General features: G+C 34.1%; 1 protein-coding gene across 1 annotated transcript; it reads right to left on the bottom strand.

Moving 5' to 3' along the window:
• Window positions 1-408: 408 nt before the first annotated feature.
• LOC110604308 (probable terpene synthase 13) lies at window positions 409-10,831 on the bottom strand. Its single transcript, XM_043952061.1, is given in 9 exon segments — window positions 409-675; window positions 1,043-1,189; window positions 4,837-5,163; window positions 8,844-9,092; window positions 9,184-9,322; window positions 9,437-9,655; window positions 9,791-10,169; window positions 10,243-10,504; window positions 10,619-10,831. Coding segments are annotated over 9 exon segments (2,202 nt in total).
• Window positions 10,832-11,853: the final 1,022 nt, after the last annotated feature.

Genomic DNA, 11,853 nt, shown 5'->3' with positions numbered 1-11,853 from the left:
GCCTTAGAAACTTTTCGGGATAACACATAGTAGGTTGACCTAGCTTATACCTGCCTTGAGGCCTGATATCAATTGCTTTGGAAACTTTTTGTAAAATGGAACTAACACCCAATTAGTCGGCCTGAGTTATACTGCCTTACAGCCTAGCATCAAATGCCTTAGAAACTTCTCGGGACTCACACTCGATAGGTCGGCCTGGCGCATACCTGCCTTGTGATCTTCCATTAAATGCCTTAGAAACTTCTCGGGATAACTCCCGGTAGGTTGGCCTAGTGTATACCCACCTTGCAGCCTGGCATTAAATGCTTGGCCTTCCAACCGACTTCCTGTCTTTCCCAGTACCTTTGAGCAATCCATACCGACTTCCAACCGGTATCTTTTGAAGCATTGTTTGATGGCTCTCCTTCCTTAAACTTGTCCTTCCCTTTGAACCACGTTTGGGTTGCCTCTGTCCGAGTCCCTAGGGTACCTACGGAGACTTCTTCCCTTCTCCTGGGAGCCATGAGTGACGCCTCTTTCTGAGCTTTGTATTGCTCGAATAACCTGCAACCTTTTAACATATTGGAGTATTTGCTCAATGCTCTGATTGTTGGAATCTGCTTCACTGGCCATAAGCGGTGTGCCTTGTCCATTGCTAAGAGTAGAAGAAATGATAGCGTGTTTATCGGTAGCAACCTTAGCAGTAAGTCATGAATTGTTGGCCATTTCGAGAGATGAAAGAGATATTTCTTTTTAAGAAAGAAGGGATAGAAGACCAGTTTTAACCTAAATGAACAGGAAAAATTCAATGTATTTTCCAGTAACGGAACCAAATGATGTAGTCGAGAAATAAAGTTATATGGTGATTGGCTAGAACCTGCAAGAAAGTGAATGTGAGGTTGTGGTAGGCGCCTATGGTAGCCACTCTGATGCTCAACTCAATATACAAAAGAATGGGAGAATGCGATGAATTGCTTAAAATTTGAATAGTATAAGAGAATAACGTACTTTTAGCTCTATAATCTGTCTCCTTTTATACTGTAAAAAGATAGGAGATAAATACAGTATTCCCTGATAATCGAGTGATAATGTGACTAACTGCCTGATAAGGGATATCGTCAGTGGATAGGTCGGTGATCCCACGATTACAGGCGTAATGGAAATACACTAGATTGTATTTGATAACAGTAACTTTGTGCCGAGACTCAACCTATTTAGAGGAGAACGAGTGTTAGTGGTGAACCGGGCGTTATGGTGTCCGAGTCTTCCTTTTCTTAAGTGGGACTGCGTTATTCAATTATGAGATCCTTGCCACATAGAACTGTCACGTGGTGTTACCTCATTGTCTACTTTAGATGATTATGATGTAGTATCAATTACCCTCAATTTTAATTGGTTATCACATGTATGCAGCATGCTTAATGAAAAAAAATAAGGGAGTAATTTCCTTTCTATTGTGATGAATATTTTGGCGTTTCAATTTTTACGTAAATAATTATGTTATCTATTTAATTTTATAGTTATTTTAATAATCACTTAAGCTTATAAACGGTTTAATAACTTTAACTCCTAAAACTCAAGTCAATTAAATGCGTGCAGGTTTAATCCTTTGCTAGAGAAATAAAACTCATTAAATATGCTAACTGGAAAAATAAGATAAATAAAGAAATACAATCACAGTTCTTTCTTTCCTTCTCATAATACAAAAAATAAAAAATAAAAATAAAAATATATTAGTTATGCTGTCATAGAGTCGGCATGATAATAGGACGGAATGGGGTCTCATCTCATTATCTATGTACAAATATAAAAACATTGATCTATTTTATGAATATAAACTTGACTCAGCATTTACAGCAAGTCAGAGATCAATGATATGCCACATGGTCTCAGATTTAAATATTGAGTGTGAAATAGTTTTAAAATTTAAAAGGAAATATTTTAACCTTTATTAGGCTTACCTGACATGAATCAAGATCAATCAAGCTAATAATTTTAGATATCAAATAATTTATATCCAAAAAAAATTATATATTGGTTACATAGCGGAAGTCCAATCTTGGGATCGTACATAAGCTTAAAGCCAAGTTGAAAAAAACAACCTGCAAAATATAATAAACAAGAGAAATGTGCTAGATATATTCTGTGAGCAGAGAATCAACAATAAAATCCTTAGACCCCAGAAGAAACTTGACCTGTTTCTTCAACTGGCATGCAACATAAAGAAATGCTGCAGTGCTCACCATCCTTGCAACCTCCTTAGTAGCCTCTGTCGCTGGTAGATTGATTGGAAATGAAAACTCCACTGACATTAGCCAAGGCCATAAAAACTATCTGAAAAATAGGGGAGATGGATCAATTCAGGTAGCCAGCAACCAAAGTCTCCCAAATATCAACCGATAGCAGCAATGTCACCAAGGAAAGTACACATGCAGTGCCAGAGCAAGATGGAACAATGAGGTGGGTCACCGCATGCAGTGCCAGAGTAAGATGGAACAATGAGGTGGGTCACCAAGGAAAGTACACATGCAGTGCCAAAGCAAGATGGAACAATGAGGTGGGTCACCACATGCAGTGCCAGAGCAAGATGGAACAATGAGGTGGGTCACCACTGAAGGAGAAGAAGAATCTTCTACAATCAAACTCTATCTCCCATCTCCGAAATCAAGAAAGGGATACCCCAAGATTATTGTGGTTGAAAATAGAAAAGAAAACGCTCAAAAAAATCTCAATTCGCTCCCATCACCATTGCTGGAGAAGAGACATTGCAAGGCACGCAACTGAGAGGCTTCATTTGCAAAACAAAGGAAGGACATAAAAAAAAAATAAATAAATCAAATACAAAACACTGCATGGCCACATAATCTCCCTCGTAAATAATCTCAGAATGCCAATCACAAAAACAAAAACTATCTATCCCTTCACTCAAAAGGGTAGAGAGAGAAAACCCACTCCAGATAAGTTGGTGGGAGTCACTCTCACATGAGAAATTATCTCCAAGAACCTTAAAAGAGAGTGCAGCTAGCTACAGGCTTCCTTAATTTTCTCTATATAATTAAGGATGCAAATGAAGGGAATATGTCCCAAGTCTCTTATTGTTTTGTTAGCTATAATTAGTATTATGTAACAGGTTCTGTAATTATTGGCTCTATAGCCGAAGTCCAGCCTCGAGATCATCCTTAATGACCGCTAGGTTTCACTACTCCGATACAAGGTCAAGCCCATGATAACAACTCTGATCCATGGATTAAAAGGCCCCCTCAATGAGCCGGCCTTGACCACCCAGCCTTGAGGTCAAGCCTCCCTTAGGCCTCAGTCCCCTCAAGCCCAGCTCAGTTCTGAAACTTATCAGGAGATGGGATAACCGGCCCATTCATCCAGCAGATCTGCTTACACGCATGCCAGTGGGGAATTAAATGATCGTTACGCATGGAGCAGACGTCTGATATTTTCATACGTCTGTATTCGTATGACGGAGACAAATGGCCCAATAGCTATAGGACCGTTAGACGTCACTAGCAGATAAAGGAAAAGAATAAAAGGAGAGGGGATCCTCCACTCAGACTAAGCTTACCCAACCATTGTAAACCCTATTTTTTTTGGATTTCAGAATATCAATTGGCACCGTCTGTGGAAAACGAAGGAGATCTTTTCATCGCCGGAGTTCCACTCTTACAAAACCCACTGAGATCCACAATGGCCAACCATAACGAAAACAACATTGCTAATACCCCCAATAACCTGAGCTCTGCCCAGGAGGGACAACATTTCTCTTTCTCCAGTCCTACAACTCCCAACAACCAACTACCAACCCCTTTTTTTCCCTCGCCGAACTTGGCAGGGAATGTGCCCAGAGCCACCTTATCTAACCAGGACCTCCAAGCCATGGCCCTCCAGTTACAAAACACCACCCACTGGTTGGGGCAAATGATGCAATAGAGGGGTCTCAACACCCCAGTGAACGTGTTGCCTGTGATAGAAGAGCCCCGAACCAACGAACCCCAGCCTACCTTTAACCACCCTCAAACAAACAACAGAGAAACTGGAGAAAGAGGTAGAAGGGCAGGTGAAGAAGAAGAGCCGGAGGCTAGAACCTGTGAAAGAAGGGTAAAAGAGTTGATAGAAAATTATGAGGCGGAAAGTTACTCAGCAAGAACAACTAGGAGAACAGAAAACGAAGAATGGGAGGAGGAGTATCGTCCAGAGAAGAGGCCTAGGTAAGAAGAAGAAACCGTAGATCAAAAACTGCAAAAAATGGGAGAACAACTCCTAGCCAAGTTGAGGGCAAAGGATCACAATCATGCCCTCTTACCCGCGTCCTCGCCTTTCTCGAGATGGGTACAGTAGGAGACCGCTGGGTTTCACTACTACGATACAAGGCCAGGCCCATGATGACAACTCTGATCCATGGATCAAACCCCTCAATGAGCTGACCTGGACTACCCGGTCTTGAGGTCGGGCCTCAGTCCCCTCAAGCCCAACTCAGTTCTGAAACTTATCAAGAGATGGGATAACTGGCCCATTCATCCAGCAGATCTGCTTATACGCATGCCGGGGGGAATTAAATGGCCATTACGCATGGAGCAGACGTCTGATATTTTCGTACGTCCGTATCCATATGACAGAGACAAATGGCCCAATAGCCGTTAGACGTCACTAGCAGACAAAGGAAAAGAATAAAAGGAGAGGTAAATTACAATACAGTGACATGTGAACCTTCAAAATAATACACTGACAAATTATTGCAAGATTAAAAAAAAAAGAAGAAGAAGAAATTATTGCAAGATTCCAAGAAACACCACACATTCTTATAACTGTCGTCTTACTCTATTTTTAGGGAATTATTATATCACGTACGTAATTGCCGCAGGGTGCTGAGTTGCCTGCGGGGCTCCACTGGGGTGCAGTTTCTGTGAGCAGAGAATTGACGAGGCATTCAAGAACAGGAAGGCGTTGGTTGTGGTCATAATTATACATCAATGGGACCATTCTTGCAAGATTCAGACAAGCATTGGTGAAAGTTGACGAGAATGGGATCCTAAACAGACATTCCTAATTCAGCTGTTTCCATGCTTCTGAAATCTTCTGCTTTATCAGCTCTCTTGCATTTTCCACCTTACATCCTTCGTTTTCCTTCATGTAACATTCTATATCTGATCCATCATGTCCATCTTGATCCTCATCCTGCATTTTTGTTAATTTCTCTATTAATTAGGATTATAGCTCCTATTTTACAAGAACTATTTTTCATTTTTCTTTTTTATATTATAATAACATATAAACTATTATAATTTTATTTTTTTTTATTTTTTTTAAATATCTCTTAATATTTTATAAAATTTAATATATTTAAAATGATATAATTTAAAAATTAATAAAAATTATTTTTTAATATATATAAAAAATAAAGTGGATAAAAATTATAAAATAGAAATAAATATAATGCAAACTATATGAGTGGACCACTTGTTCAATTGTATATAACATACAATGGGTCTCTCTTTATATAAACACATTTCCTCCTGTGAATCAAGAATTTTATAGAATTTAATTCAATTTAATTTTTTTATATAATTTTTATTTAAAGTAAAAAAAATTTAAAAACTTTGAACTCAAAATTTTTTTATTATAGATGAAAATAAAATCACGAATAATTTTATAAAAAGTTATTTAATTTTTTTTTTGATAAAAATATTTATAGCAATGAGAGAATTACGTGTAATTTATTTTTTTTTAAAAAAAAAACATGTTATCAGATATTTATATAGCATCAGGTGTATCTTTTATTTATAAAATATTTTAAATTAAAATTTCATGGTCGAATGCTTATATATTATTTAATAAAAAAAAACGTGTTACAATGTCCAAATTAGAATACGTTCCTTAAACATGTCTTTATAGGAATATTGCAACTATTGAGAATTATAATTCTCAACCGTCGCTTGCAACGGTAAGATTTAAAAACGGTCTTTTAAATTTTCTTTTCTTTTTTTTTTTAAATAAATATAATATGTTTTTTAATGTGTGTTCAATATCTATATAAAAAAAAATGTAAATTTCATTTTGTTATTCACAACTTTTACATTCTTCTTTCCTTCTCTCTTTTGGCAATATCCAATTTTTATATTTTAAATTTTAAATATTGAAATTACAATAAACATTAAAATTAATAGAAAAAATTTTGCAAGCCACATTAATTTCATTATTATATTAATTAATATTAATATTACTAGTATTAGTAAAAAGTTATTTTTAATAATAATATTTATTATTGGACTACACTTAACTTGATAGTAAGTGCATTTGAGTAAATTTAAAAAATTTTAAATTATATTCTCTCAATTTCTATTTTAATAATAATAATAATAATAATAATAATATTTATTATTAATAATAATTATTATTTTTTTAACATAAATTATAAAACTGAATTTGAGTCTAATAGGTAATATGAAATTCACAAATGATTCACAAAGTATCGATCGGTGGTGAGCGTTTTGTTGATAAAAAATTAATTAAATTTTATAAAAAATTTTAATTAATATTGTTTGACTAAGATAATATAAAAAAGGAAATAAGTTAGAAAATGAAAAATTTTATTAAAATTTTTATAAAATTGAAAAGTGAATTCTAAATAATTAAGAAAATATATTTATAATAGAAAAAAAATTACCCGGCTAGGGACCACATTAAGGACAAGTAAAATAAATGGACAACTTAGCTATATCACCAAATATTTAGTTACATATCAACATAACTACCAACATGGCCCATGTGATGCAACCTACAGTCATATGATAGTAATGCATTAATTTAAAATTAATTGTGGGGATATGTGAGATCCGCAGATTTGGATGTACCAGATTAGTACAAAATAATTCACATTTTATATAATTTTATAAAAATTTATTTAAATTCTTTTATAAAATGAATTATTTTAAATGAAAAAATTGAGTTTAATCTTTAATAATTAGGTGGTGATGATTTTTAGTGAGTTTAATCACGATTAAAAATAAAAATATCGAGAAAACTGATATTATACTCTTAGAAATATCGAATATTAAATAAAAATTTTTTAAATTTCACCGGCAAAAGGAAAAGAGAATTATTTTAAAAAAAAAAAAGTCTTCTAACGTTGAGAATTACTCTTTAAAATCACACTCTTATGTAATACAATTTCTATTAAAAAAAAATCAAATAAATTTCAGATCTAAAATAAATTTTACGCAGAAATATCAATCTAAAAGAAATAAAAGAAAAAAAATCTTATTTATCCACAAACCTCACTGTCTCTGGTATTAACGACTCTCATTCTCTCTCATCCCTATGAACTAACTATAATTTTTTTTAATACTTTAGAATGCATAACAATCACCATTGAAGAGCATACCCCCTTTAAACATTAGTGAGTCCGAAAAAGAATGGACCGGGCCAAGCAATAAACAATTAACATACGATTCAAAATCTGAGAAAATCTCTCTCAGAGCCCACCTCCCCTTGCTAATATATAATTTGTTATCATTAATTTTTATATTTTTTTAAATCTAAATTTTATTTAAATCAATTTTAGAGTTTGCATAAATATTTATGCTTAAATTATATTTGATTAGTTTTATTACAATTTAGAATAAAAATTATTGAAAAAATAAAACACATTTCACTTTAAAGGGTTAATTTAACTTTATTTTTATATAAAATCACAAATTCAATATTAGAACCTATTTATGAAAATGATATATATCTCTAATTAAATATAATTTAAATTTTAATAATATTTTAGAATTTGTATATATAAAAAATTAAATAAAAAATATAATGAGTATAGATATTACGTCAAACACGTTGAAATAAAAAATTATTTATAAAAACGAGCCGCACAGACTTCATATTGCAAGCGCATAAGTCCAAGTTCTTTGTACATAATAGCAACCATAAGAGTTGTAAGGCTTAAAAGACAAATGACCCAAAACACAATAAAACCATTAGACCCACGAAGAAACTTGAGCCGTTTCTTGAACTGGTATGCAACATAAAGAAATGCTGCTCACCATCGTTGCAACCTCCTTATAGCCTCTCTGGTAGATTGATTGGAAATGAAAACTCCACTAACATTAGCCAAGGCCACAAAAACTTTACTAAAAATAGGAGAGATGGATCCAGTGTCAGGACCTGGTCTCGTAGGGTTGACCCGAAGGCAACCATGGATTAGAATTAGGCACAGAAGAGAATAGAACAGAGAAGGGAAAGAAGAAGGAGGAGAGGAAAAAAGATTGATTGCATTATTTCTGAAAAAAAAGAAAAAAAGAAATCATTGCAAGATTCAAAGAAACACAGCACATTCTTATAATTGTCGTCTTACACTATTTTTAGGAATTATTATCACGTGTGTATTTGCCGCAGAGTGCTGAGTTGCCTGCGGTGCTCTACTGGGGTACAGTTTCTGTGAGCAGAGAATTGACGAGGCATTCAAGAACAGGAAGGCGTTGTTTGTGGTCATAATTATACATCAATGGAACCATTCTTGCAAGATTCAGACAAGCATCGGTGAAAGTTGACGAAAATGGCTTCCTAAATAGACATTCCTTGTTCAGCTGTTTCCATGCTTCTAAAATCTTCTGCTTTACTTGCTCTCTTGCATTTTCCACCTTACATCCTTCATTTTCCTTCATGTAATATTCTATATACGATCCATCATGTCCGTCTTGATCCTCATCCTGCAGTAAAATATATGGTTGGAAAGCTAATTAAATCAAGAATGAAACTAACTAATTAAATGTATGGCAGTAAAATATCCCTTTTAAGAATTTAATATGGTTGGAAAGCTTTTCAGGAAAAGAAAAAAAGTGAAGTAGGAAATTAATTACCTTGGCAGTTCCCAGATCATCCCATAGCCGAAGAATTGTAGCTGAAGAAGATATTATTGGCGGATAACTATTAACCAACTCAACAGCTTCTCCTGTTAAACCATGACCAAGAAGAAAGAAAACGTGAACTAGAACTACATGTACACCTGAACTCACAATCCCATTTTCCAAGTATTCTTCAGCACTCGGCAATTGCCCAGAAGCAAACCATCGTCCTTCTACTAGAAATGCACTGCACAAACTTCCCCACTGCAATAATAATCAAGAAAGATATGCTGTGATTATGCTTCATTATGGAAAATTTTATAGCTAAATTTTCTTACAAACTCTTATGATATACCGCTTTACGTAGAGAGTTTACTGGGTTCCAACCATGTTGCTTGTAGACCTTGTAGCTAATTTCATTAGTGACGTTGTCGAGAGCCTTGAAGCATGTTCTCATATAATCTGGCAATTGTTCGGCGGCAGAAATGTCCCATCTTTATACATATGAAACAGTTAATTTCATTACTAATCAACTCAATTAAATTAATAATTAATCATCAACTCCATATCTATTTGTGTTTCATATCCGTTAACTTAATTATTATTACCTTTTGATAACTTCTGTAAATAATATGAGTTCATCGAGAGTGCCATGAACGTCAAAAATATCATCTATTAGGTAAATAAAAGATATAGATTTTGTAAGGTCTATCCTCTGTTCTGACCAGTTTGAATCTTTGAGAGTTGCCATGGACCATATATACCATTTTAGTGGTTGGTTTCTTGCGAACTTTAGCTTTGCGGATAATCCGAGATCTTTCCACCACCTAAAACATTTTCCAAAACGAAAAATCTACTCACTGTGTATATATGTTAAAATCATGCATAGACTCCACTTATAAAAATATATTGATGTTCAACAATATTTTTCCTTCCAAAAGCACTAATTCCAGAATTATTACCTTGATATTTGAAGAATTTCTTGTTGGCACTGAGATTGGACCCTCGTAAAATCCAACTTAGCAAGTTGTTGCAGTTCATTCATCCACCCAATATTTCCTCCTTGCAAGTCTCTAATGAAGTGTTTGGCCATGAACCTGGCCAAGCTTTTGTGATGTGGGTACTCCAGCGTCTTCTCTACTGCTCTAGCTTGATTATCGTCAAGCTGTGTCACCCATGAATTTAGAAGCCGGTAGCTATAGTCTCCAGCTTCATCAAGTATATGATCTTCTTCTCCTATACTCAGCTGTGAAGCTTCATATAAACCCAATAGTCCTTTGATGTCATAATCTACATTCTGCTTGAATTTGCCCTCCCTGTCTTTGAAGTTGTCGAATACTCCTTCATGGCATATATCCATTAATTAGAACATAAATAAAGCGCAAATTAATTCAATAACAGAAGAATCGCCAACCTGCAAGAACGTGGTAACCCTCTTGTCTCAAAAGTCGAAAGCCAAGGGCAGCCTCATGAAGATCATTATAATTATAAGTGCCATGCATCATATAATGCCTTTGCAGAATCATATCAATTTCCTCTTGAAAATGATACTCAATGCCAAGGCGTTGGATGGCATCAACCATTGCCAAACCTTGGGCTGCATCTTCACCCTCTTTGTTTACATTATGCATTAATGATCTCAACTTTTTCTTATGATTCTTCATGTTAAAATCATCCTGCAAGAGCATACAAACAGGTTTATATATATATATATAAATTCCAACAGGTTGATTAAGGATTTTAGCATAAAATTAAGAGAGCAAAAGATGAAAAAATGTGTATATTCATACTTTAATAATGCTGGACTGTTCATCATCTAGATAGATCAACTGATTTGAGAAAGTAGAAGGCAAGCTGTTCTCATGGGTGATGCTCCAATTGCTAGGATTAAGGGCAGCCTTGAATTCTATTTGGCAGAAAAACTTGGAAGCTTTTGGAGTTTGGTCTTGAGGAAATGGAATATTCGGAGATGAAGTGAAGGTTGCTTTAGCAGAAAAGGCCATTGTGATTGTGATGAGAGATTCTTCAAATGTCTCAGTACTGCATGAAAATAATTAATCCAAGCAACTTAATTTATAGATTCTGTGATAGAAAGCACTTCCTTGTATCGTAATTGTATCATAGAATATTGATGTTGGATAAAAGTCGCATATTGCTGCCTTCTTTTTCTATTTTTTTAATAATATTTATTCAATTTTTATTTTATATCAATAATTTTTTTATAATAAAGTGATAATTAACATATTATACATAATTAAAATTATTAAATTATTTATAATTTATAGGCAAAAGTGACAAAGGATTGATCAAATTCGGTTAGAAATTTTAATCAATATTATTTAGTTAAGAAGATATATAAGAAATGATAAGATAGTACGTGAAAAATCTTATTAAATTTTTTGAAAAATTGAAATGTGAGTTTAAAATAGATAAAAAAAATATTTATAATAGAAAAAAAAAACTCTATCATGAGGGTATAATTAATATGTTATTAAGGAGAAAATTATCGTGAGGGTATAAGATGAATGGCTTGTGATCGGTTAGCAAAGCATAAAGAGACTGGGAGCTTGGGGTTTGAGGTTCAAGAGAATTCATAATTTTAATTTGTTACTTCTAGATAAGCAGTGTTGGCGTTTGCTTACTCGACTTTCATCTATTGTGGCTCGTGTCATGAAAGCACGATATTTTTCTAGTTCGTCGCTTTGAACAGCATCACTTGGTCATAATTCTAGCTATGTATAGTGTTCTATTTGGGAGTCTTGATCGCTGGTACAACAAGGTATTGTTTGGTGAGTGAGTTCGGGTAGTGATATTTCTGTATGGAACTCTCCCTAGTTACCTGATCTTCACGATTCTTTAATTTCGACACCTCCTCCTGAGACTTATGCTATTAATTGTGTTTGATTTAATTATTGAGAACTGTTGGAATTTGCCTCTTATTGTCTTAGTGTTTAATGAACGAGATGTTCAACAGATTCTATCACTTCCACTTGGGCGGTCATGGGTGTCAAATTGAATTAGTTGG

The sequence above is a fragment of the Manihot esculenta genome, chromosome 16 (genome assembly GCF_001659605.2).
Source record: "Manihot esculenta cultivar AM560-2 chromosome 16, M.esculenta_v8, whole genome shotgun sequence".
NCBI classification, from domain to species: Eukaryota; Viridiplantae; Streptophyta; class Magnoliopsida; order Malpighiales; family Euphorbiaceae; genus Manihot; species Manihot esculenta.
Note: the sequence above shows the minus strand (reverse complement) of the source record. Positions and strands in the feature narration are given on the sequence as shown.